At 42.8% G+C, this 27,965-nt stretch overlaps 1 protein-coding gene and 1 non-coding gene across 2 annotated transcripts in view; both read left to right on the forward strand.

Moving 5' to 3' along the window:
• The first annotated feature begins 204 nt into the window (after nucleotides 1-204).
• LOC123622957 lies at nucleotides 205-332 on the forward strand. Its single transcript, XR_006729694.1, has one exon. It is a non-coding gene; the product is annotated as a small Cajal body-specific RNA 11 (non-coding RNA).
• A 7,617-nt stretch (nucleotides 333-7,949) lies between these two features.
• Nucleotides 7,950-27,965, forward strand: part of PTPN1 (protein tyrosine phosphatase non-receptor type 1) — a 66,210-nt gene continuing 46,194 nt past the window's right edge. Inside the window, exon 1 of the mRNA XM_045529259.1 lies at nucleotides 7,950-8,208. Coding sequence (XP_045385215.1) covers nucleotides 8,146-8,208 — 63 coding nt within the window. The 5' untranslated portion in view covers nucleotides 7,950-8,145. The remainder of the gene's footprint in view (nucleotides 8,209-27,965) is intronic.

Below are 27,965 nucleotides of genomic sequence, written 5' to 3' on the forward strand. Positions count from 1 at the left end.
AAGTGGGTGCCCACCATGTCACATTCCAGGAAGTAGGATGGAAGAAAAGGTGAAAGACACTGCTCCCTGTACCCAGCCTTTAAGGGCATGATTTAGAAGTGGACCCCATCACTTCCACTCATATCCTATTGGTCAGAATGTAGTCACATGGCATATCTAGTTGCAAGGGAAGCTGGGAAATGTAGTCATTAGCTGGGCAGGTGCATGTCCAGCCTCAATCCTGTTTCTGTGAAAGAAGAGGATAGTGTGGCAGGACACACAGCACTTTCCCTCTCAGTTCAGGAGGGCTGTCCTAAAAATAGGGATGGCTCGTAAAGGCACGAGAGGACAATTTAAGATATAAAATTTACAAAAAGAAGATGAGAATGGTTACTGGGCACAATTAGTATCTGACCCAACAGCTAAAATGAGTCCATATCAGTGAACAAAATTTTACTGAAGGCTTGGGGATAACAGGTGGAAATTACAATGCAGAAAAGGAAAATGGGAAATGAAATTGTAAATAAATAGCTCCCGGAGCCCATCGACCTGCTTCATTGTTCCCCGCTGCTGGTTCTTTCTAGCATGCCACCATGTCATGGGAGCCAGCCTGCCTTCCTCTCTAGAATTTAGGACCTCCTCTTCCTCCTCTTAGCCCCAGATAAAGCAAAAGCCCCCCTCCCTCCACTTCCCACAGTGAGTCTGGCTTCCTCGCCTACCCCAGGATATGGCAGCAGCGATATCCATATCCTTCGGGGAAAGCTCCATCCCCACGTGGTGCCCCCTCCAGCTCCCTTCCCTGTGGCCTGGGTGAGGCCATCATTCAGCCACCCCAAATGGGAGTCCTCTCCACGGGCTTCCCTCCGGCACAAGGAGAAGAAAAATTCAGGTCAGCCCTCTCTGCATGGTCAGGTCTCAAACAGAAGACTTTCCACCTTCAGATACAGAAACCACTGAGGCAAGTACTTGATCAAAAGGACACACATCTCTCCCAAGGATTCCAGGAACAGTTCTAGCTAAATCTAAGCTTAGAAATTAATTCCTCTTCTCTAAAAGGCTACAGTCTTGCTACAGCTTCGCCCAAGTTATGTACGTGACCCTGATGCTGCTGTGAGATAGATGGTGGACACTCCAGGCCTCAGTTTCGTCATCTGTGAAATGAGGTTAACGACAGTCCCTGGGTTACTGGACAGATCTAAAGAGACAATAAAGGTAAAGTGTTGGCTTAGCGCAGAGCCTGGCCCTCAGTTAATGTCTACTACATGTGCTGTTTTCATTACTATTATTAAACAATAGTAAATAACTTAACATGTGCATCTGGATAATGTCACTGTTTTACGACTTCCCCCAAGAGCAGTGGTTTCTTCCACAATAAAGGGGGAAGACCATTTCCACCTTCAAAGACAGAAACTGCTTCGAACCCTTTTCAAGAATTTGAAAAATCTAGATCTCACCTCCAGGACTGGTTACATAATGTTTGAGGCATAATGCAAAATGAATATGCAAGACTCCCTGTTCAAAAATTATAAAGAATTTCAAGACAATAACAGCAGAACAAACCAAGTGTGGGCCCCTTCTGAGGATGCGCCCCTGCACAGTTGCACAGGTTGCACACACACCACAAAGCTAGCCCTGCTCACCTTCAGCAGCAGGACAAAAAAATAGAGATGTAAAATAGCAGGTTGCAACATATACTATGAAAACATCTGGCAACAGCCTGGTTTTTCCACTCAGCAACCTACACAAGTATAATAACAACAGCCACATTTATTGAGTCCTTGCCTTGAGCTAGAGACCAGGCTGAGTGCTTTACCCACACTATCTCATTTAATCATCACATCATTTACCTTACATAAAAGATGGAAAACCAAGGATCAGAGATGGTAAGGAGCTTGTCCAAGACACAAGAGCCCAAGCCAGCCAGATTCCAGAGTCCACACCCAGAATCACTGTATATGCAATGCAAGTGTCCCCCCAGCTCCAACTGGAGGATGTTGCAGCAGCCCCTAGACACCCTCCTCAAAACCCTTCTTTGCTGAAAGCATGGAGCTGGCTTTGGTTTCCATCCTTGGGCCCAACTTCCCTCCTCGAACTTTCCCCCATACCTCTAACCCTTCTTTCTCAGAACACATGTGATCGCTCCAGTTCCCCTAAATGCCTCCTCCTCCCACCAGCGATGTCGCTCTTACTTGACAGGCAGCTTGGGATTATATTGATGTATTTATTTTTGTTTTATTTTTAAAGGCTTGGAGTAAAGTTTGAAATGTTTTCCAGGTGGCAGAGAGGTGGGAGAGTCTTGATAAAAATGGGGAAGAGCCCAGTGAAGACTTGAGTAAGGAGATTCTAGGCTGCTAACCTTCCTGTATGTTCTGAAAGGGGGCAGAACTCTTATATATTAATAACATTTCAGACCTGGAAGCAGCATGTAGAGCTAAACTGGGTTCAAATCCTGGCTCCACCATTTCTTATCTGTGTCACTGCGGCAAGTTGTTTAACCTCTCTGTGCCACAGTTCAAAGGGGATCATAATAGTATAAGGCTTCACAGTGGTGGTGTTAAGTAATAATCATCACTATTATTAAAGTTATCCTCATTTTTATTATTTTTAGAGCTCATGGAAGTTCTTAGAGAGACTGCACAGCATCATGGCTGAGAACACAGATGCTGAAACCAGACCACCTGTGCCTAAGTCCCACTTGACTACTCACTAGCTGTGTGACCTTGGTTAAGTAATTAACCACTCTGAGCCTCGGTTTCTACCTTTGTCAAAATTTTCCTGGACAGACTGGCTTAGAGATGGCACATAAGCCTCAGCTGGACCAGTGAGACTCAAGGCCAGAACTTGTGCTGGGCCCAGCAAGGAAAAGAAGCTCTTTCCACTGGAATTGCGGAGCTGGTAGGCCATGAGCCTGGAGTTGCTGGGGTCATCCCGGTTCCCTCTGGAGGACAGCCTGCCTGAGAGTGAAGCCAGCACATGGGGAGAAAGGTAAGAGAGCTGGGAAAAGACAGAGTCACAATGACATTGCTTGAGGTGCTGGATCTGACTGTGCCTGAAGCAAGCCTTCTTTGGACTTCCTCTTTTCATGAGCCAGTAAATTCCCCGTTTTGCAAAAGCCACTTTCATTTGGGTTTTTCCCACTGGAAAGTATCCAGGCTGACACCAGGAGGTTAAGCAACTTGCTCCAGGCCTAAAAGCTAGTGAGTAGCAGACCCAGAATTTAGAAGCTCCTAACGTACCACGATGCTCTACCATCCAGCATGCGAGCCAGCATTTTGTACTTGGGTGTTCATTGATTTCACCTCTTTAACCTCCCTGAGCAGTTATTTTCTCAAATTTTGGTGTTATTCAAATGGGATAACACCAGGCTTGCAGGGCTATTGGGAAATATAAAATTCAAGGTAACACTGTTAGCTAGCACAGTTTGTGGCTGAAGGTTGAAGCTCTGTGCATCCAGTTTCTAGTGCTTTTTCAGCCAACAAGTCAAAGGTGCCCAAACTCTCTCAGGTGAGCACATGTGAATCGCAGAGGGGAGGGCTACCTTGGTGCCCGGATGAATGTCCCCATGGAGGGAGCTGGAGGGAGCTGAATGACCCTGAGGACTCTCGAGCTCCGAGTCTATGAGGTGGAGAGAAGCCCTGTCATCTTGGTTTCTGGAAACTCCCAGGGACTGGTGGGCTTTCCTGGGGATGCCTGCAGCTCAAGGAAGAAAGCATTGAACCAAATTGGCTAAGTCTCTTTTCTTCATGAAGTTTACGTACGTTTAGTGGCAGAGACAGATGATAAACACATAAAACAAATATAGAACATAAATACCACATGGTAACACTGGAAAAAAATAAGTCATAAATGCCTGGTAAGTGCCAAGAAGAAAAAGGGATAGAGTGAGAGGGGACAGTTTATTAGGAGTGGTCAGAAGGGGCCTCTCTGAGGAAGTGACATTTCATGAGAGACCCAGTTTGGGCTCATTCTGAGTCTCAGGCTCTTAGAACTGTGCTGTCTCCCTTTTGAACAGGAAACTTCCGACATCACTAAGTCAGGAGTCAGTGATCTGCTGGAGGCTTAGTAAACAGCTATCCTTCTCCACTGACAACTCTTAGGACATTTAAAAAAGTTTAATGGGTCATTGATTTGTAGCACTGATTTCCTGCATTATCTAAATCCATGAAGGAAAGGCTGGAGAAAGAGGCTGCGTGAGACCACGCTTCAGGCATGCCTGCCAGGAACAGGTTTTAGCCATCATGACACACAGTCATTTGTTTATTTTCTAACCAGTCATCACTAAAGATTCCCAATCACCCCCTGCACATCGCTGAGGGACCCAGGGTGTGGCCGGTTCTAGGCCAGGCCTTGGCAGAGACACACCAGAGCTTTGCAGATCAATGGCAAGCCTCAGAGGGTCTCCGGCACCTGGAGTCCCTCTCCCAACCAAGTAGCAGGCGCTCAGAGAACATGAGAGTGGGGCGAGAAGGAAACAAACCAGCAAAAAACAAAACCAAGTCAGAGATGAGTGCTAAGATGCAAACAAACAGGTTTGTGGTAAAGAGTGGGGATTATTTTAGGGAGGGTGGCCAGGGAAGACCTGTCTGGGAAGGTGACACTTCACCTGAGACCTGAAAGGTGAGAAGCGTGATCCAGGCAGAAGGAGCAGCTGGTGCAAAGGTCCTGAGGTGGGAACTAGCTCAGTGTATTAGGGGATGGCTAGGAGATTGCAGTGAAGAAAGCAAGGGGGAGAGAGGTTGGGAGGTGGGCAAGGGCCAGGTCACATGGGCCTTGTGGGCCAGGGTTAGGCATTATTTGGGTTTTATTCTAAGTAGGATGGGAAGCTAGTGGAGGGTTTTGCATAGGAGGGTTTCATGATCCAAATATTAAAAGCTCTCTCTGGCTGCTACTATGTGAAGAATGGATATAGGGGCAAAGTAGGTAGTACCTGAAATTAGGGATTTCATTCAGGATCAGTATTTGGGATGAGGTTTCACCCTCTGCCACAATAGTGACAGATATATCCAAGTCCCAGTACCCAAGAATGTGACCTTATTTGGAAAAAGGGTCTTTGCATATGTCATTAATTTAAGGATTTCAAGATGAGATCATCTGGATTACCTGGAACTGGCAGATCATTCCGGATTAGGGTGGGCCCTAAATCCAGCGACAGGTGCCCTTGTCAGAAGAGGCAGAGAGAGATTAGACAGACAGAAGAGGAAGCACAGAGAATGAAGCCCTGTAAAGACGGAGGCAGAGATTGGAGCGATACTGCCACAGGCCAAGGAAGGCCAGAGCTAGCAGAAGCTGGAAGGGGTGAGGAAGGATTCTCCCCAGGAGACTTCAGAGGGAACACGGCCCTGTCGGCACAGGACTTCTGACTCTCAGCCTCAAGACCTGGGAGAGAATCAATTTTGGTTATTTTAAGCCACTAAATTTGTGGCAATTTCTTCCAGCAGCCCTAGGACACTAGGACAGCCACTGAACAGGCCAAACTTGGACCCTGTCCCCAACTCCCCTCTCCCCCACCAAGACCTTGTGCATAGCTTTGGCCCCATTCAAAGGCTGCTCCAGTCACTGGGTGGCACCCCCTTGTAGGTATAAGGGCCACTTGGGTTCAAGATGGGCATTCGATTTATTTACTTAGCTTGGCATACAAGGATACGAATGAACCAGCCCTGTTTTCTGTTCCAAGGAGCTCTCAGGACTGTGAGTTCCAGACAAACTAGAACTCAAACAGTGTAAGGGTGGGAGGAACATGTGAGTCTGGAGAGTCACTTAAATGAGCAAAGACTTAAATTAGGCAGCTTCCCAGTGGGGCTCCCAAACTTTTCACCAGAATGGGCATCTTTTGTTAATTTTCCCCCTATGGAACACTCAGTTTCTAAAGACATGGCCTATGAAACCAACTACATATATTCAATAAGAATTCATTTACCTCCCCATTAGTTATTTAAAGGTATGTAGTAGTGACAGTTAACATTTAATGGGCTACCCACTATACTAAGACCATGATCTGTACTCTATCTTCACACCACCTCTCTGAGGTGGGCACTTTTATTATTTCCATTTTACAAAGAAGAGCACAGAGGCCCAGAGATTAATGGTAATTTCCCCAAAGTTGCACTGCTAGTATTTAGTAGATCTGGAATTTGGACCCATGAAGCCTGGCTCCAAAGCAAGCACTCCTCTGGAGATCAGGTTAGAATTTGGGTTTCCATACCAATGTGCAGTGCTGCGCTAGACAAATGATTTTGCTTCTCTGTACCTCGGTTTCCTTGTCTATAAAATGAGAATAGTGCCTATATTGGAGGGTTGTTGTGGTGATTAAATGAGAATGTGTACTTGGAATGCCAGGCACAGTGCCTGCCCCAAGCACTCAAGGAATGAGCTGGAATTCAACTGATAACACCAGGCAGCTGCTCTGGGCAGGCTTGCAATGGTAACAGGGAACAGAGATGATTCCGTCCTCTAGGTTCTCTGACCCCATGGCATTCACAATCTCCATTTAAAGTGCCAGGCCCAGATGTGGATTTAAATTAGAGCTCCCAGGAAGGCAACCTGACCAGCCCTTTTCATGTGTGCTTCAAGGACCACAGGTGTGAGAATTAGCTGGAGTTGGTGAAAATGCAGATCCTGGACCTCACACCCAGACCAGAGGTATCTGACTCTTTTGGAGGTGAGCCCAAGAACCTGCATTCTTCAACACACTTCCCAGGTGATTGTTAAATTTAAAGATCTTAATTGGCTTTATTTGTGATTCTAGAATTGGGCAAGATTTCATTCCATAAACTAGAATGAGCGTTCCAATGAGCAGAGAAGTTTGGTTTTATAGACAGAAAAGGGCCAAGGAAAGGAGAAACAAAGAACAAAAAGTAGATTGGTCATTTCAAATTTACTTTCCTTATAAGGCAGGAAGAGGGAGACAGAACAATAGGGAAATAACAGATTGGTTAACATCAGGTTACTTCAGGTTACTTCTTGTTGACAAGCAGTGGGAACTTCATTACCATGCCAACTGTAACTGGCCTGTTTAGGTAATCAGGCTGTTTATCTCTCTCTCCTGATTTCTTGAAAGGTCGTTAGTGCTGTGCAACTTTTGCATGAGTGACTCCATTTTGATTTTTAGTCCGGTCTGTTGGGGCCTGGGGCAGGAGCTTAGTCCAAAACGATGGCCTCCTGTGATTTTCATTTAACATAATGCACAACAGAATTTGTGCTCCACTTAGTTCAGTGTGAGCAGGATTTTCTTGATACCTTGTGAAATATTGAAAATCACACCAGTACTTCCCTTAGCTCCCAAGCAGAAGTTTCCTACAGAGACACAACCCTTACAGAAGGGGTCCCCAACCAATTATTGAGAGTTGTATAATTATTTCATTATATATTACAATGTAATAATAGAAATAAAGTACACAATAAATGTAATGCGCTTGAATCATCCGAAACCATCCCACCCCCCGCCCCCGGAAAAATTATCTTCCATGAAAGCGGTCCTTGGTGCCAAGAAGGTTGGGGACAGCTGCATTAGAGAGTAGTGGGCCTTCCCCAGTAGCCTGGTGAATCATGAAGCTCTCCTAAGTTTCATGAAAAAAGAGCGGATATCTGGCCTGAGCCGGGAGGCAGGAAGCGTGGGGGACGCTGCCCTCCGCCCCTACTCCAGCTTGGAGCGCTGAGCCCCCCGCCCTGGCGCTGCAGAAAAGATGCAGGACTACGTCAAGGTCACTCGCTCCGCCTCAACCGGCTAGTAGAGTCTAGATGCCCAGACCTGCCCGGGCCTAGTGAGCCCACGCGCCGTGGGCGGGGCTGTCGGGGTCGCCTAGGCAACGGGCGCGCGCCACGCCCGAGCCCGAAGCCCCAGAGGGGAGGAGCGAGCGCGCGCTACCAGACCTCTAGCGGTGCTGAGGCCACTTCCCCTAGCACCTCCCCCGGCTCCACCCCGCGGAAGTGCTTGCTGACATTCTCGAGCGCTGATTGGTTATCCCTCTCCAGGGGCGGAGCTCGCTGCAGGCGCGGTGCGTACTTCCGGCTGCCGGGTTGACATGAAGAAGCAGCGGCAGCTAGGGCGGCGGTAGCGGCAGCAGTCGAGGCTTGCAGCGGGCCTCGGGGCTGAGAGCACGACGCGGCCTGGAGTGGCAGACGGCGCAGTGGGCCGAGGAGGAGGCGCAGCAGCCGCCCTGGCCCGTCATGGAGATGGAAAAGGAGTTCGAGCAGATCGACAAGGCTGGGAACTGGGCGGCCATTTACCAGGTGCGGGAGCGCCCGGGAGTGCAGCGGGCAGTTCACTTAGGCCGCGTGAACCTTCTCCTTAGACCCCCAAGCCCCATTCTCACTCTGGGTCCCGCCCTCCGCCTCGGCCCCACTGCTTGAGGATTAGATTGCACAGCGGCACAGGCCGCCCCCCCCTTTCTTTGTCCCCGGGTGGGCCTGCGTCTCGCCCGGGCCTCGCAGTCCCTTTCGATTCCCCCACCTACCTCATACCGTCCAGCCCGGTGGCCTTTCAAGCGTAGGGGCCCCCCATCTATACTTTCAGCGTGGATCCCTCGCACCTCGACCCCGCCCCCCTGCCTACCCACTCTTTGTCCCCAGGGGTTGATTTAACACCCCCCGCTACTTCCTTTTCTGGACTGGACCACCTCAGACTCTCTTCCTTTGTCTCCCTGGGGGAAAAGGTTACTCCTCCCTCCCTCCTTCACATTTCCTTTCCCCTAGTCTCAGTATGTGTCGAGTCTCAAGGATGACGGTCCCCTTCCCCCTTCCTGTTCATTCATTTATTGGATATGAACTGACGTGCCTATTCCGTGCTAGGCACTGCTTAGGCACTGGAGATAGTGTTTGTTAAACAGGACAGGCGAGACCCTATCCTTAGTGGAGCTTGGAGTCGAATAAGGCATTCAAACACAGAAGCAAATAATTTCCGAGGGTGACAAGTGCTGTGAAGAGAACAACATCCTAACTGGGTAGAGGGCGATGCAGGGAAGGCCGGCTACCTTAAAGAAAGGGATGAAGGAAGATCTGTCAGAGGAAAAGAAATCTGCTCTGTGAGCTGAACGAGGAGGAGCGGAAAGTCAAGAGTATTTGGGGTTAAAGAGCCTTCCAGCCAGAAGGCCTGCGGTACCCACTCCACTGAGGCCAAAACATTACCCTTTCAGGCAGGGAATAGGGAAGGTTAATGTTTTCATCCTCTCTAAAATAGCGTCTTTCCTCAATGAGCATCTCATTCTTTGGTCAAGGCAGAGATAATCTTTGTCTTCCAGTCCTCATCTACTTGTGGGTTATGGAGGTTCGTGGAGAAAAAGTTAGGAAGGTTGGGTTTCTCACATAGCTGTAAAACATTAAAAACACGAAGAGGTCTTCTTTCACAAGCAGCTGAATCCTCTAAAGAAAATGTATACTCTTGATTAAATGTCATTGCGGGGGTTGTGAGAATTAACCAAAACCACACTTGCTCGGTATCTTAAATAAGCAATGTACACAATAGAGAGATTTTGTTACTTGTGTAAAGGGAGAAGGCAGTTTATTCTGCTTTCAGCTTATAGGCTCAAAAGGCAAATTGTGAGATCCATCAGCTGTAGTATTAAAATCTATTTTGAACTCAGCTTAAAAAAGAAAAAAGCTTTAAGCAGTTCTTCGGTATGCTTGACTAACAAAAGCCTTTTTTGGGGAGTCTTGATTTCATGTGGATTTGCATTAAGCTTATTATTTGACCAGATTCTTTTTATTTGGGCTGTAATTATGTTAGCTTCCGGTAGACTAATACTTATAACTACTGTAATCTGTATAAGTGTGATTGATCAATATATAAAATTTGTATTGCATGTCTAGTCTCTGTGAAGTAATTGAATGAATTCACCAGTGATTTTGGGGATGTGTAGATAAATTTTCTGCATCAGATTTAATGCATTAGAGTCTAAAGTGGCTTTAAATGAAAATTGTTGGTCTGAAGTGTTGGAGTCAATATGATATACCGCATCACAAGTGGAGGCATTGGGGGAAAATCTTTTATGTTGAAACTGTCTATGTTGGCAACAGGAAATTTATATTATAAGTATGTTCTTGGTTGAATTTGATTTCTTACAGTTCTGTGCCAGAGTGGCCTTATTTGTCACTCAGGTGTTGTTAAAACTGTGTTAAGCATGCTACTAGCATGGAGCCTATTGGTCTTCAGTTAATTTCCCTTATTGTTCTTAAGTTTCTCTACCACATTTAAACCCTACAAGTTAGTCAAGATGTTGAGATTTCCCCAGCTTCTGAATGGATTGTCACATTCCTGGAGGTGGTTTCTTTTGAATTGTCACAGTGGGTTTTTCTAAACTCTACTGTGCAGATATTTTTCTTTTCTAAAATCGAAATCAGAAGCTCTTTGCCTCTTTCAGTTTAAAAAAGACCGTTTATCATACAACTGTGGCATTTTTAGAAATGTGGCATTCAAATGACCTTGAGTGAGTCTAAAGTGGCTAATTTTCTAAGATGTGTCAGTTTACCAAAACCATTGTTTTTCAAGGATTCAAAGAAATATGTAAAAAAAATTTAAATTGGAATGTTTAAAAAATTAATATTTTATAGCATGTCAAAAGGAGGGCAGCATTATACAAAGTCATATTTTTGTTTTCTTTTGTTTGTTTTTGAGATGGGGTCTTGTTCTGTTGCCCAGGCTGGAGTGCAGTGGTGCTAACATAGCTCACTGAAACCTCAAACTACTGGGCCCAGGTGATCCCTCTGCCTCACCCTCTTGAGTAGCTGGGATCACAGGTGGGCCACCATGCCTGGCTAATTTTTCTATTTTTTGTAGAGATAGGGTCTTAGTATGTTGTCCAGGCTGATCTCAAACTCCTGGCTTCAGGTGATCTTCCTGCCACAGCCTTCCAAAGTGCTGAAATTGCAAGTGTGAGCCTGTCATATTTTGAGCTTGCCTAGTCTATTGTAATTAGAAAAATAATATGTAATTTTTGCTTAAAACTTTGTTTTAACAGAGCAATGTAGTCATTCCTCACCATTCTAACTTCTAATTAGAACAAAACGCTGCAAAAACTTGGAAACAGTTGGGAAAAGAACAAAAGGTGAAGTGGACTTTTGAGTACTGAGGAATGTGGCAGTTTAGAAAACAAATGTTTCAGGGTGAGATTCTATGCTAGCTCAATTTGATAAGTGAGCATAACCATATTTTTAATCTTTAATGCTACTAAATAGCACAGATACTAATAAACATTTAGGTCTATAAAAAGTCAGCTTTGCTAGCCTTTGTGGATGGCTTTAAACATTGTTTTCTAGCATTTAAATGATCTAAAATCATCTAGTTTAAAAAGTAGAGTTAATACTTGGTGAGCCTCGTGTTTGAGTTGGTCTGGCTGTCCAAATGATGGGAGAGAGCCCACATAAGGAAAAGGGATTAGTTTTACTGAGCTAGAGCAAGAGGGGAGAGGGCTTGAATGAATGAAAAGAATAGCTGATATGCTGTAGTTTAAGAGGGTTTGGGTCAGGTGTTTGATTCTTTCTCATCTCTGAATTCTTTGATTCTCTGACATTGTTCACCATGCTTCAGTGTGAATGATTTGATTGTTTCAGATAAAGGAGACTGCAACAGTAGATCGTGACTTAAAGGCAAGATTTATTCCATGTTAGAGGCAGGCTTTGTAAAATGGGCCACTCTTCCAACTGATATTTGTTTTTTATAGCTATTTTCATTATGAAATATGATCTAATACCTGACTAGCTTAAAACCATGTTATAACAATAGTTCACTGAAATTCCTTACTCATATGTACAGTTTATATTTTTGTATTACAAAAAGATGAATATTAAAACTTCCCAATAATGTTTTTTTTAAATAGGATTTTCTTCAGAGGGGGGAAAACACTCTTTTGGGCAGAGGAGAAAGATCTATACACTATGACTCACTTCACTTGAAAAAAAAGAGACAAACGGAAATGACATGGAGAGACTGGGAAGTTCTAGTCATCTTGAGTGACCTGCTAGGTCTAAATGTTCTTGTTTAGCCCTGGTTTGAGTGAACTAAATTTAGTTGTCTGATCAGCGCTTTGGAAATGGTGTAAAGACTTTTGTAATTGTCCGGACTGATATTAAATTAACTGGGAGCATAAGTAGAAACAGTGGAGGGAAGAACTTTTTGCAATCATTATTTGACATCACTGGCATATTTATAGGAATACTATGGTGCTTTTGCAAGTAAGCAAGCCATATCAGATGGTTCTGAAAAGCCAGCTGGGGGATAATGGGAATGCAAGTGGTTTTTTAGCTGCGAGTTATCTACCCTTGGGATCCTGGCCTCCCTACTACATTTTGCATTTTAGCATGACTAGCTCCTCAAAACCTATAAAAATACCTGTTGAATGTATACTGAATTTCATGATAGAAATGAGTAAGAAATTTACTGTGGAGGTTTTTAAACTATAAACTGCTAAAAATAGCAGCCTTTTCTTTGTCTTTCTTTCCTTTTTTTCTTTTCTTTTTTTAAAGGAAGTTGTCTGTTTTCTGATCTTTTAGATTGCAGGATCCTTTTGGCAATTTTTGTTCTATGCTGTGCTTTTACTTGCAGGCACTTTTCCTGAAGCCTACCTGAGCCCATACATATTTTGCGCAGTTTGGCCTCCCTCTCTACAGTGTTCATGCAGATTTGTTCCTGGTAACAACTAATACTGGCACATAGGCTGTGTTTGTTCTTTTATATTGCCCGTGTTCAGTAAAATTGGAATTCTAGCTGGGTACTTGTTTCCCAGACCATGTAGTTTGGCAGCAGCCATTCGGTGTGCTCGTTTTGAGGATCCAGAAATGCTGGGGACTTGGAGTAGTCTGTGATTGCCTCTGCCACATTTCATTGGTGAGTCACCACAGCATCTTTTCCACCACCCCAGTGGTCTAGGTTCTCGTTTTGCCTATAAGCCTGCAGCTGTTTCTAGTTTCACACTGTGGAAATGAGTGAAACTGGTTACCTATTAATATGGTCCTTCGGCAGTCCCTCCACATTGCCCTCTCCTGCACCATGTATATTCTTCACATTATCACTAGAGTAATTGTTCTAAAACCACAGCTGAGCCTGTCACTGCTCTGTGTAACTTCTAATGCTTTCATAATACCTGTAAGGTCCACCTACTTAACATGGCAACCAAGAGTCAGTCATCCCCTCCCATGTGGCTTCTATTCTAGCCACGTCAGAAGGGGCAGCATTTTCCAAACTCATCCTCATCTTTCCTTCCCCTATACTGTTGCTCAGCACTTTGTCTAGGATGCTTCTCCCACTCAGTCAGCCTAACTTGCACCTCCCAGCTCAAATGTGTGCCTCCTTGCACTAGAGTTTTGCTCTGTCACCTGTGTGCTTCCATACAACCTGATACATATCTCTTCTAAAGCCCTGCTTTCGTTGTAGCTGCCTCTATATATCCTGGGTCTGTCTCCTCTGGAGCCCAAGCTTGCTGAGTTCACCTTTTCTAGCTTGCTCGTTCATCTTGGAATCCTCTGCACCTGGCATGGTGTAGGTGCCTAACAAATGTTGGGATTGAATTCGTTGTCAGCACTTTGCTAGCCTGACGTTATAAAGATACACAAACGTGTTTCCCAAATCCCATTCTAGCGGGGAGTGAGGGAGGAGAGAAACAAATAGATTAGCCCACTTTAGTACCAATGGCAGCAATCACGCTGGGAAAACACTACCATGTTTTGAGTCATGAACTCAGATGTGGTGATTTAGTATTGCCTACTGTAGTGGCTTTGAAAGAAAGGCTCGAATTCTTATCCAGTAGAAGTTGATACCACCAGTTTGTTTCACAAAAGCTTTAAATTTAACAACAAATTTGTACTTGGCCTAAGGTGAACTTTATAGGCAGCTTGGAGGTTATAGGTCTGTCTAAGAATTGTTAAATCACTCTGTCCTCGTCATTCTTGATTATTACATAGTTCTTATAAGCCTTCTAGAGGGCTTTCGCATGTGGTTGGTTCATAAAATATTTTTTAATTTTGGTATATAAAATATGGTTCTCCATAAAATTGCAACCCTTACAAAGACTCTCCCTCCCCACACTGTAAACAGTAAAGGCAAACATATTCTGGCATTTGATCAGACCACCCTTAGGGTCAAGAGAGTAGTTTGATCTTTTGTTTTTCTAGTGTCCTTAGTGCCTGGGTGTAGTCATAGTCTTAAAGTGCTGAATGAGTTCCTTACTTTCCTTGGGCTTCAGTCTCTTCCTTTGTAAAAAGATCCTGGACTAAACTGATCATTAAGTTCAAGTTAAGTAATAAAAGTCCTTAATGTACTCACAAAGAGAATTTAATGTTCCTGAAGTAATCCTTGTAAAAACTGCAGTGGTTACTCAATTTTGTAAGGTGTAGGTGGATACAGTTAGGCTAAAAAAGTTATAGGAGGTTTGTGAGCATAGTTAACAACTCAAAAGAATTGGGTCTTTTTTCCCAAGAGGCATTAAACATTTTTAACAAATAGAGTTCATTTGATTAAGTAATATGGGAAAATGAGTAGCCCTGACACACATGTTATTCTTGCAGCTTTTCTCTAAGTGGCAATTGGGTGGTTTTTCCTGTAAAAGATAGAGGAACTGATTCTTGAGAATTTACGAAAGATTCAGCCCCAGTTAGGTACACTAAGAGTAGCTGCCCTTTATGTTGTAATTTTAGAAAGAAACCTACATCTGGTCTAAGCTTCATTTGAATAATATGAAAGTTTACACATCTGCCATGTTTGAGAAGAAAGTACCTAAGTCTCCAGCATTTTAGAGATAATGCATTACTTTGTGTAGAAGTGGTTTATTAGCTGCTGCCCTCTCCTTTTTCAAAGCAGTTTGACATAATCATAAGTATCTTGCTGATAATTTGTAAATTTTGAATATCTGGAAACTGGAAACAAGACCATTTCATACAGAAGATTTTTTCCCCCTATGAAAAGCCAAAGAAAAGTCTAGCCCCCAAATCTGTTGATCTCTGGGCTTTGGTACAAGTAAGTCACAGTGCATTTAAAATACTAACTACTGAGAAATAATTTTCAGTCCTTTTTTTCTCTTTATTTTTTTTTAATTTTTAAAAATTTTTATAAGTATTCTTGAATACAGGTTTCTGATAACTTGATTGATTGATGATTGATTGAGACAGAGTCTCACTCTGTTGCCCTGAGTAGAGTGCCTTGGTGTCAGCCTAGCTCACAGCAACCTCAAACTTCTGGGCTTAAGCAATCCTCCTGCCTCAGCCTCCCGAGTAGCTGGGACTACAGGCGCATGCCATGACGCCCAGCTAATTTTTATATTTTTAATAGAGACAGGGTCTCGCTCTTGCTCAGGCTGGTCTCGAACTGCTGAGCTCAAGTGATCCTCCTGCCTCGGCCTCCCAGAGTGTTATGATTACAGTTGTAATCCATCTTGCCCGGCCTTTCTCTTTAAAAAATTTGTGACATAGTTCGATTTACAGTTCTGGATGCTTATGATTCTACCAAGGTAGTAAAGTGTTCTGGATACCCCATGGTCATTAGATAGAACTAGTGCTTCACGAAGTCAACTCTATAATATGGACTCAGCATACACATGGCAAAACAACATGTGAGGTCTGCATTTTCTCTAGGAAATATACATATTCCTTACTGCTCTTAAGCTAGTACTGTGTCAGGAAATTCTGAATCCTTCCTGAGGATTAACCACTTGTTGGAGTGAACTTTTGGGTCCAATTGGTCTTATGTCCTTGGTTGTGGTCTCTTCACTTCAGAGCTTTCTTTCTAGAGACTGAGGCATGTTTTTCTTTTACAGCTGAAGAAGGAAAAGCCTTGGCTGTGTGTGTGGCTTTTGTGGGTGAGCAACACCACTTGCAAAGATAAGATGAGCGTAGCAAAACTGGGTTTCCAAAATTATATGTTTAAAATTTATTAGTGATTAGAGAAGGAAAATTCTTTCCTTATCTCTGTTAAAACATTTTTCTCTTAATGGATCTCTTATTGGCACATCTCTTCCTTTTGAAGAATCTTATTTAAAAATCGCCACACTGAATTCCAGCAAACAGCTTAGCTAATTTTTATTCTAATGGGTACTGGTTACTGGGAGGATTATACACTATTGCAGATTGCTTACAGGAAAGTGAATATCAAGTAATTATTCCAAATGGCTGGAGTTCTCTTAAAAACATGAGTTACTTAAAAATGTCTAAGGGCGAGATCACTTGTGAATACAACTTCATTCAAAAGAACAAATAAGCAAAGTACATTTAGCATAATACAGTAAATTAGCTTTAAATTCCTTTGATGGGTGAACGTTTGTCACTTTTATATTTATCCTTTTCGGGGATACTGCTGCTTCACTATTCAAATAGTCAGGGCTTAGTTTGCTTCTGTAAGGATAAAGGCAAAATATGCCTTCACTGGGTCATAAATATTTGTGTGGCTAAGTTTTGCAGAGAGAAGGCACCTCTAAGAAGGTATCCAGTGGTCTTTTTTTGGGGGGGGGGGAGGATATATTGTTTTATGGGTTTTTTGGTGGTGGTGTTTGCTTTGTTGTTTTTACCCTGGTTGGAACTTTATTGAATAGCACGTTTGAAAGAGGAGTGTTACCATTGTTGCTCTCCACTACCTGGACTCCGCCTCCCTGGTGCCAGGGTCTTCAGGGTCATCCTGGGTTGGGGTGAAACAAAATGGTGCTGAGATCAGGAAGCTGCTTTAAACCGCGTCAGGTTGACAGACACAAAAGCACATTTTTGGAGCAGCCCCCAGCATATCAGCTGGTTTAGCCACACTTACGGATCACCTGGTCCACATCTCTTGAATGTTCCTTGGGAATCCACACCCCTGTGTTGCTGGGTTTTAATGGAGACCCTTTATGTACCTATCATGGTACCATTACTAAGCATTTTAAATATCTTTCATGTCCTACTGACAGTTTTTCTTGATTAAATTCTAGGAATATTAGTGCCATTAGCAGTATTTTCTTTAGTCCGTTCACACCATAAATAACTCCCCAGGGCTGCTTTCCCCTTATTTCTCTACCTGCTAGTGAGAATGCATTTGAAAGTTTGAGTAACAGGATTAAAGAGTACACAGTGGCTCTTGGTAGGTTCTATACTTGTCCTTAATCACTTGTTTTCATCCTTTATGAGCTTGAATTTTCCCCAGAAAACTTGTCAGAAAACTTATCAAGACATAGGTATCATGCAGAGAGAATCACTATAAAAGTAGTTGAAGTTTAACAAACCTGTTGCCTTTTTTTTTTTCATGACTGCATATTTGTCAGCTAAGCCACCTTTTGCAACTTGTTCCACTACTTGATGACAAACTTTTGTATTTCTCAACAGACTTGGAAGATGTTACTTTTAAAAGTAGGAATAAATGGCTTTAGAAGATGGAGGCATACTTTGGTTTGAAGTGGGAGCCTGGTATGTCCTTCGTCGTCAGTGTGAAATGCAGCTGGAGATGGGTGTGGGCCTTCATCTGAAATTTCCTATCTTCAGTTTGAGGAGGTGGTTACCCGTCTAACCACTTAAGAACTGCGTGGTATGTGCTGTTTATTTACAAGGCAAAAACTGAGCTCTAATGGTTTCCCTTGTACTTGCCTTCAAATTAATAAAATGCCATCCTTTGGTAATGTTTACATGTCAGGTACATTTTAGAAAGGAGAAAGGATATGGCTGAAGTTAAAGGATTCAGTTGGCATCATACCTTTAGTTTTATAAATGCCTTTAATGTTTGATTTTTGTAGGTTGCTCATAAGGAAGTGATAAGTATGTTAGGGTATTTGTGGTTTGAGCTAATTTTAGTCTCCCTTTCACAGCTTGCTTTATGTCCTTTGCCATTAAAACATGCTTTCTAGAAAGATAAATTTTGAATGTAGGACAGTCTATATTCTATACTTGGCTACATCTCAAAAAATATTTTCTTGGTGCTTTGGAAATTAGACAGTTTGAAGCATAGTAACAATTATTTTAAAATCACTGATGCCTTTGCTTAGTGACTCCTCCACTTTTCCAGCAAGTGAATTAGATTCTTTCATAGAGGTTAGGAACTCTTGCTCCAAGCCACTGGTTAAAAAGGCACAGTTGATATTAGAGGATTCTAGGTATTAGAGGATATGACAAGCCCTGCAATGTATTGGAGCAAGGCTTTGCTGGGCTGTGTGTAGGAAACTTTCCCCAGCCTGTCCCCTTGGTTGATAGGGCGTTTTGCTCCTAAGGGCAGGGGACTGTATCTGTCTCCAGTACTCATTAGCTTCACACAGAACAGTTGCATTTCAAAGCTGTAGTCTCAAGCTGCCCTGCTGCCCTTCACCAACTACCCTGAACGTACATACCCCAGGGACATGTGAAGTAATGGAAAAAGAGGACTCAGAGGACCTGGGTTTGGGTTGTGAGTCTATCTTTAACTGTTGTGGGACCTTGAGAGTTGCATACATGACTATAAAATGTGATTAGAACAGACAGCCTTATAGCACTATCTGGATCTGACATTCTGCAATGACATAGTCCCACGAGGAGCCTGGAGGTAGGGCAACCTTTTTGGAAAAATTGGGGCTTCATGTCCTACTCATGCTGGATTTGGTAGCATTGTATGGCTGTTCCATGATCCCCCTTATCTAAAAGTAGGACAGAACTTTGACATTTCATATTAAGTCAAATTAAAACTTGAAAAACACATTATTGATGTCCTTTAAAATAATAAAATGCCCTGTGAGTACATAAATCAGATTATATTATAAAATTCCTGAATGCCACATGGATGAATGCAATTCCCTTAGAAATTCTTCTTATGTCTAAAGAGGAAAGTTGGATTTTGTAATTAGGCCAAAATCTCCCATTTGAGAGAGAAACACACAGTCTGCTCTATGTTCTACCCTTGTTCAGGATAAAACCCACAAATAGCTAACATTTACTGAATTCTGTTTTGTACCCTGGGTACTGTACAAAGTGCTTTACATGCAGTGCCATTTATTATGTGCCATCAATTGGTCTATAATAGCAGGAAATGTTTTATGAGGATACTTAGGTCTCAGAGCCTCAATGTCCTTCTCTGCCAGGTCTCCCGTGTCCTGCATCCAGCTTCACAATACCATTGTGGCAGTGTAGTCATTGCTTCAGCTTCCAAATACATGACTGTGAAGAGAGACAAGGGATTGTGCTAAGCCTCCTCAGCGATTTGTTAGAACATACGAAGAGATAGTTTATAGTTTTTGTCCTTTGCCCAGTTTTCTAACTTCTTACCTAGATGTCACAAATTGGTTACCCACAGTCATATTTTGCTTGGTTCACAGAGTGTTTTAAAAAAAGGAGTTCTCCAAAATCCAAAGGGCTTCCAGTAAAAAATAAAAATTAAGAGTTTAATTTTTTGCCATTGTTTATAAATAAATCAGGAGAAATCACATACCAATCTGGATTTCTGGGTTGTCTTGAAAAATCTGACTGAGCCCACATTGGCAGTGGTCTGCTTAACTGAGGGGCACAACTTCTTTTGGATGGACACGTGTATCTTTAGTTTACCACAGTCCCACAGTGGGTCACTCTGTCCTTGTCTGTGTGTACTACTTGGCCCTTGGTGGCACTTGAGTTTGCAACCCCTGTTGTAAACTGAGTTTTCTCTTGAAGTTTGCTGTTCATGTTAGAGCTAAAGTGATGTTTGGCCTTGTAAATAGTTGGTGTATTATCATTAGCTAAAATCAAAGCAAAGGGATTGAGGGTTAGAGGCTGGGGGAGTGCCCTTGACAGTAAAGTCCAGGATAAAATCCCAGGTCAGATCCTGCTTTCCTTCCTGCCCTTCCGCTTTCCTCTTCTCCTTAGCCCCCTTCTGCTATTTTGAGGAAATTGAAGCCATCCACCATGTTTTCCACCTCGGGCAACTGAGTGTGATTGTATTTTTGTCCCATGTTCAGTTATTTCCAGGAACTATTTTTGATGACCAACTTAGAAGTTAAGCTGGGTGGGCTCTATGGGAATTGATAAAAAGAATGATTTGCCCAAGTATTGCTTGCACTGAGAAATCTACAAAGTAATGTTTTTAATGACTTGCTTTGTGACTTGGTCAAGAATGATACCATTTGTCATGTGTATGAACTCATGGTTAAATGGTTTCTCTACCTTATCTTCTCTGTCAAGGATGAAATAAACAATAGCCATGATAAAAAGAAAATAAACATATAAGTTGCAAGCATTGTGTGTCGAAGGTCTCTCTATCCCTGTTTAGTGACAAAAGTGCATATCATGTTGTAGGATGTGCTATTTTTGATCCTTTTTGAATACTTATTATTCTGTAGAGGCATGTTGTATATGGCACATTAGAAAAAGCAATAGGTAAGGAAGATTCTTTACCATTGTAAAACAGTTAAGGTCTTTGTTCTAAGTTTTGTATCTATATCTCAAAAGGTACAGAAGCTGATCCCATAAGGACAAAACCAGCTCAGTGTTCTCGCACTCCTGGATCACGTGGTGTGATGGCATGGCCACTTTATACTTTTTCATATATATGAATTAAAATCAGCAACTAAAGACCAGCTTCTCTATGAAGCTTTATGTCCATCTTTCATTTGTTCTTCTATTCTAGATGTCTTTGCAGGACTCTTTGCAGGCAGAGTCCATTCAGTCATTCAACAAATACATGAGCAGCTCCTAGGTACCAGGCTCTGTTAGGCAGTGGGGATAAGTGGTAAGCAAGACAAACTTGGTCCCTGCCCTTAAAAAGTTTAACACATTGACTGCCATGCTAGAAAAAAATTTTTTTTTCCTTTGGGCCACGGTGTTTTATTATGAAAATAGAATAAAAACTTCAAAAACTAAATAATCCTTTCTAACTTAATGAAAAATTTGTTACTTTTTTATTGTTTTCTGTGCATGAGTTATATGCAACTTGAAAAATAGTTCGCGCAGCTCCCAAGGTAGAGACATGTGAGTTACATGTGCTTCATGAGGCCCCGGGCTCAAAACTAGTATGAGTTAAATACAACTCACATGGCAGTTAATGTGTAATAGTCCAGCCAACAAAGAGGTTGAATAGAGAGATAATCCCAGTTCAGAGTGGTAAGAGCTCTTATAGGCCTAGGCCCCAGCTGCTGTGGGGATACTCAGGAAGAAGTATCTAATTGGGATTGGGAGCAGATGAAACAGATGGAGGATAGTCTATAAAGATAATATCTAAGTGGAGATCTGAAGGGCAAAGAGGAGTGAGCCCCATATGTTCTCTGGACTGTCTAATCTGGGATTGACTCCTCTGTGCCCTTCTCTGTCATGTTAAGTGTCACTTAGGCTTGAAAGCATGGAATATTTTACTTCCTTCCTCTTTGGTCCTAACTCTGCTCTCCTAGCCCCCCCCACAGTGCATATGCATTGTCCCTCTCAGTGTATATTTTTTCCTCTCTCTCTTTTAATCTATTTCTTCTGCTAATACTTTTAACCTTGACTGCCATAATGGCCTCTGAACCCTTCTAATAGGGTAGCATAGTGGAGGTTACCCCATGTCACCATGTAGTGAAAGCATCTGTGTAGGTGTCTTCTCCGGGAGGGTGGTATTATATTATATGTCAGTTTTATGGCCCCAGAGCACCACATTGCATTGTACTTAGTAGGCAGGCAGTATAGTACTCATTGAAATGAAGTGATAACTTTTATCCAAGTGCGTGTGTAGATCTTCAGTCTTTACAAAAAGCAGAATTATAATATATTTTAATATGTAAAATAAAGATTTTTTAAAATAATCTTCAAGTATGAGCCTGCCCACCAAGAATAAATTGAAAATATGTGGCTAACCCTCTGATCTGCAGCTGACACTATCAGTATAAAGATCTCATTTATTTGTGAGTTTTAAGGGATAGTTTTAATGATGTTGGCTGGCTTTATCCCATTATGTGGTCTGCTTATTAGCAATTCTCAGTACAGAGATAACTTCGAGTGATTCTTTCAAGTCAAGTACCTTATAAAATAACTTAAGTTTACTGATAATTATCTTACTTTTAAATGGCTAAGTGATAGGCGTTAATTTTTAGGCATTTTGACACTTCAGATATGATTACAAATTCTGAGACTTTTATGATTACTTAAATTTAAACACAAAAATTATCATCTTGAGTAATTCAGAATGATTTGCTGATTGCTGCCCATTTTCCATTCTCATATTTATTACTCTTTTTGCCATATAGAAGCAGTCAGAACTAGATATCTGCAAACTATCCAAGTTGTGAAAATATCTGCTCTTTTTTCCTATTTCTAATTCTAGCTTTGAAGATCATGTGTAGAAGTAGTCCTAGGCTTGACATTTATTTTTAAAACGTTGTTGATTACTAATCATTTAAAGATCTGAAAAGGGAAAGGTTTTCCTTACAAATGGGTGACAGTAGAATTAAAAAGTGCTTTATTCTTTTTTCTTTGGTGGGGGAGATGATTTTTTTTTTTCTCCTTCTAGTTTTGCTTTGAAGTCATTTACGTGTCACTAAGTGGATACCGTAGAACTGCAGTTCCCAACCCCTGCTCCATGGCCTGTTGGGGACTGGGGTCACAGAGCTCTGCTACCACCACCCCCCCAATGGAAAATTGTCTTCCATGAAACTTAGGAAGGGGCAGACATGAGTGAAGCCGCTCCCCCATCGCTTGCATCACTGCCTGAGCCCTCCCCATCTGTTTAAAAATTGTCTTCCATGAAACCGGTCCCTGGTGCCAGTTGGGGACCACATGCCTCTGGGTTTTCTCCATCCAGATTTATAGCTGTCACCCCCTGACCCCCAGAGTCTTCACTTCTCTCCTTATGCAGCTAAGACCATGGTCAGTCACTTTAAATGCACTGTCCTTTTGCCCATCTTCTCACCTGTCACCTCTAGCTCTGGGTCAGGCCAGTCACCTCCTTTCTCTTCGTGGGCCCGGGCTCCTCAGTGCTGCTGGAGAAAATCTCCCAGTTTTGCAGATACAGCCACTAGAAATCCAGCCTTCAACCTCAGATTGGTTGCCATCAGCTCTGAAGCTCCAGCCATCCTTTCCACCTCTTCTCTGACAGGGAAGAAGGAGCCTTTATTCCTGTCTAGGGCAGCCCTTCAGTGTGTGCTTTTGACCCCTCCCACTTCACCTGTTCAAGGCACCTTGCTCTGATGTTTTAGTGATGCCTAGGAATGTGTCCTCAGTGCCTACTCTCTGTTACCATCTTAGGTGTGCCAGTTCAGTATTCTCAGCTTCCTCCAACTGAGACTTTCCTTGCTCCATAGTTTCCTTCTCCAGTTGAAATTTTTGAAATACAGAAGTCACTGCACCCATTGTTCACCTTCCAGTCACTCCTTGACCCAGGGAATTTAGGTAGGCTCTGTCCTGCCAAGCCACTGAAATATTCTTGACAAAGTAACTGTTAGCTTGCTTGTTGCTAATCCAGTAGTCATTTTGCATCCTTATTTTAGCACCATTTAATGTGATTGACCTTTCTTTGCTTCTTGAATAATCTCCTCCCTGGTTTCAATAACTCTCTCTTTTTTTCCTTTCCTTTTATTTTGCGTGTCCTACTTTTCTTACTAATCCTAGGTCTCCCTGTGGACGTTTTTCCTCTGTTTTTTCCTCAGTGGAAGGGATTCCTCTCAAGGGTTTACCCCAGTGCTCCTTTCATGCAACTCTCTTCTTTTTGAGCTGCCTCATTTATTCACCGAGGAAGTAGTAACGGCCCTTAAATTCAGAACTCGCACATGCACACCCTGGCACTCTGGGACAGCCTTCAGAGGCACTTTCAGTTCGTGAAACGGTGGTGTTCTGTGTCTCTCTTGGAGCCTTGCATAGGCTGTTCCCTGTGCTTGGAACAGTCTGTCTTCTACCTAGCTGATTCTTGTTCTTCCTTTTAGTCACATCTTAGACATTTCTTTGGGGATGCTTCCTCTGATTTCCCCTTTCTCCAGGTTCAAGTTAAGTGCCTCTTCTAGATCCTCCCATGGCCTCCTGAACTTCTCCTTTCCTAGTTCCTTTCCTGGCACCACGAGTGAGTGTACTGTAATTATACCCTTTGTTCCGTAATTGCCTGTTTACTTACCTATTGCCAAGTAATCTGTCAAGTCTTATAATGGGTGGGACCGCTTTTGTTCCAGTCATTTGTATCTCTAGTACCCAGTATAGTGCCTGGCATATAGGAAGTACTCAGTAAGTAGTTCCTGAATGAATAGACAAGCTGTGCTATTTAGAAGGTTCGTGAATTGGAAATTGAGGTTGATAGGGAGGCTTTGAGTTTATGGTATTGTGTTGAACCATGTGTTACCCACCATCAGTTTAGCATACACTTTGTTTTCTCTATTTTCTTTTAGATTAATTTTCTGTGTGTGTGGTGTTTTGTTAATCCATCTTGCGTTGCTGTAAAGAAAATACCTGAGGCTGGGTAATATATAAAGAAAAGAGGTTTATTCGGCTCACAGTTCTGCAGACTGTACAAGCATGGCACCAGCATCTGTTTCTGGTGAGGGCTTCAGGGAACTTCCAATCAAAGCAGAAGGTGAAGGGAGAGCAGGCGGGTCACGTGGTGAGAAAAAGAGCAAAAGAGAGAGAGGAGGGGGTGCCAGGCTCTTTTAAATACCAGCTCTCAGGAGGTCTAATAAGGTGAAACTCACTTCTTATTTCCAGAAGGGCACCAAATCATTCGTGAGGGATCCACCCTCATGACTCAATCACTTCCCACCAGGCTCTACCTTCAACGCTGGGGATCGAATTTCAACATGAGATTTGGAGGGACCAGACATCCAAACCATATCAGGTGTATCTGCCCAGTGAGATTATGCCATTTCTGGGTGAGAACCGTGTGTAATTCCTGGTGTCTCCGTTACAGTGCCTTGCGTGTAGTTGGACTCCATTTCAGTGGGCCTAATCCCGGCTATGTTGATGCTTGATGGAGCTAAGTCTTCATTCTTGTCTCATCAGCTGGTCCTGCCTCTGCGCCATGCACAGACCGTGCCACTCCAGAGAGGCAATTTCCCTGTGGTTTATTCGTCTTGTGTTCCAGTGTGCTGGCCAAGTATGAGAGACGCCAGTGGTATGAGAGTCTCCCTCATTCAAACTTCATAGGTTTGGTAGCTGGAAGTGACCAGTGTTGACAGGAAGTAGAGGCATTTATTAAAAGCCAGAGAGTTGTCAACTTGCAGGAAGCAGAGCTCTTGTTAGCGTATGATTTTGTGGTTGGCTTGGGGGTCCTCCATAAAAGTAAAGAACTGAACGAGAAGGGGAGGAGTGTGCTTGGGTCTCTAAAGTTAGATCATTTTTCCTAAGCAATTTGGCTTTAGAGTTTCATTGGATTGGAATTTCCTGAGATTTTGATCTCGCCAGAAAGTTTACAGCAAAAATTCTGAGCAGGTGAAGCTTTTGCATCTGAAACTAAATCATTGTTTTTGTTTTTGGCTTTTTTCTGAACATACTATCCTTGGTTCAGCCCTGAAGATTATTCTGTTAATTGTGGATTTTAACTTTCCCCCCATCTCCTGGGTCTTACGAACTGAGTGGTGCTGTTTGAATGAAGGAGAGGAGGGAAGGCATAAAAATAAACTTAAGAGCCTTATTCTTAACTAGGCAAGCTTGGCTGTATAGCTTGGAGCTAAATGGCATGTCTGTTCTTGTGAGAAAGTGATATTTAGGGTTGGGTTGGCTTCTTGTATTTTATTTTATTTTTCTAGGTTTGTCTTTTTACTGGAATTTTTGTGTAAATGTAATTGAATTGAGAATAAAAGCACTTAATTTCACAATTTGCAGAGCGTTTTTCTGTTACTTCTTTTAAATGGTAGAATCCCTTATGGTAAATGACTTGGAGCAAGGGTTGTTTTTTAAGTGAACTGAGATCCAGCGTGATTAGTGGTGGCAGAGGAAACCTAGGACCGAAAAGGAATTCTTTTCACTTTGGTCCGCATCCTTTCCCCCCACTTGCTACTTTCCTGGAGCTCTCAACTGCCTTGCATCAGAGTAACTGAGTTGAAACGTAATAGACGTTTCTTCTGCCACTGCACTCACTGGCCTTCGTTCTGCTCGTCTCAGTTAGACTGGTGGTTCTGAATCCTCAGTGTTATTTATTCAGTATTTTTAAACATAAACATATCTTTTTAACGAGATTGAAGGCCAGAAGTAGGACTGTTGAGAACAAAGTAGGAATAAAGCTTTCAATACAGGGTTGTTGCCAGGAGTCTTATCAAAGCTGTTGCAGATCACGTAGGAACCAAGGAGCCTTTGTTCAGCGTGCTAGGTTTTGCCACGCTTGCTCGGTCCCCTGTTGTATTCTGTGTGTTACTGATCCCCACCCACAGTCGTACTCTTTGTCCTGCTTCCCTCCTTACCATAGTCTCCCTCTATGGCCACCACAACTACCACTAGCAATTACTGACATGTGGGATCTTAGGGCTACTTCCCTATAAGGATACAGGACATGTGTTGGCTATACACATGGTAACCAAACTCTGTGGATTCTTTCCGTGTGTGCCTTGTGACGTGTGACTGAGTGCAAACTAGCAATAAACTCCTTCTTTTGGTATTGAATCTGTCTGTAGTTACTTTCTACCTCTGGACTCCAGGGGACATCTGTAACCTCCCACTGGCAGTTGAAGACGAGGGGTGATGGGAGCAAGCATGTGCTTAAGCAAGTTGGGAGAGATGTTAGTCAACAACCAAAAACCTAACTATGGTAGCCTGTGAAATACAACAGGGTCCATTCGTGGCAAAACTTTGTGTTCATGAATTTTGTTTTTAAGTATCCTCCCATAATCTGTTTGAAATCAAAAGGCTTTGGGTAAAAGCCAGGGCCAGTCTTACGTGTCATGGAGTACCTGGCTTGTGAGGTTCAAAGTTCATTACTTACAGAGTATCCTTTTAAATCTTACTTGGTTCAGATCACAGAATGATGTTCAGATGGATTTTTTTGGCTGGCATGGAGTCAAAATGGCAATGAAGCATGAAAGTACAGACAGTCCCTAATACACAAATGTGTTGTGCTTGAAAAGTTTGAAAGTTGCTTGTCTGGGACCCTGAATGTATTTTCCTGTAGAATCAGCATTGTTGAATGGAGGTTAAATTCCAAGCTAGCCCATAGAACCTATATAATCTGCAACATACCTGAAGTATTCCTGTTAATATAATATGTAATTTGTCCCATATGGTATTTAATATTACACATAATGATTTTATGAATAGCAAACATTCTTGGTTCCATCTGGAGGGTGGTGTGTGTGCGTGTGCAGGTGGGTACATATTCCTATATCCCCTTCCCTGCAGCTCTTGCACTGGGAGTGGTTTTTATCACCTCTAATTAAATATGACTCCCATGGATTTTAGAGTACAGACTGGGTTCAAGGGTGCAGGGAGAAGATTAAAGCCTGGAGAAATATGATCAGGCTGGAGATCAATGACAGGTAGCTCCTAGAGACACTTCTTGGGCCTGGCTGTCTTAATTACCCCCTTTCATTTTCTTCTGGGGTCCCCAGTTATTGGCTTGTTTTGTTCTTTTGTTACCATTTTTTGCTTTTGACCAGGGTTTTTGCCTCTGGTCTACAACTGCATATCCTATCAGAGTCTCCTGTGTTTGAAATAAACATATAGTCTTTTTGAGGGGTTCTAGCTAATTTCTAAATCTAAATGTGGCAGTTATTACATGTTAATTTTGCTGTTAGAAGTCATAGAATCTCAGATGACTAATCTTTGTAAAATGCAAATGGGCAAATCTTTGGGTACGTAATCTCTGTGGTCCCTTATGATTCAGTCACATGGTACAAAGTCGATCTTTTAGGAGGAGAACTGACAGCATAGAGCAGTCGTAGCAGAGAGGACCTAGGAGAGGATCTGAATGGCACAGCTGGGTCTGGCCCTGGCAGTGTTGTGAGAAAATTCTTTTGTCTTTGGAGCTCTCATCTTCTGTACATATATTACCCTTCCTGAACTGGAGGCACTCGACCTATACCCCATTTTTGTCCTCAACTAAACACTGCTACAATGCTAGCGCAGTAGATTGTTAGCTCATGAAGATGCAGGCCGAGAGGCTGCCATGGAGGGCTTGCCCTTTTAAACCGGCGTGTGAACTGGAGGCTCCCTGCTTCTTCACATGAAGCTTTTTGTCC

Source organism: Lemur catta, chromosome 17 (genome assembly GCF_020740605.2).
Source record: "Lemur catta isolate mLemCat1 chromosome 17, mLemCat1.pri, whole genome shotgun sequence".
Classification (NCBI taxonomy): domain Eukaryota; kingdom Metazoa; phylum Chordata; class Mammalia; order Primates; family Lemuridae; genus Lemur; species Lemur catta.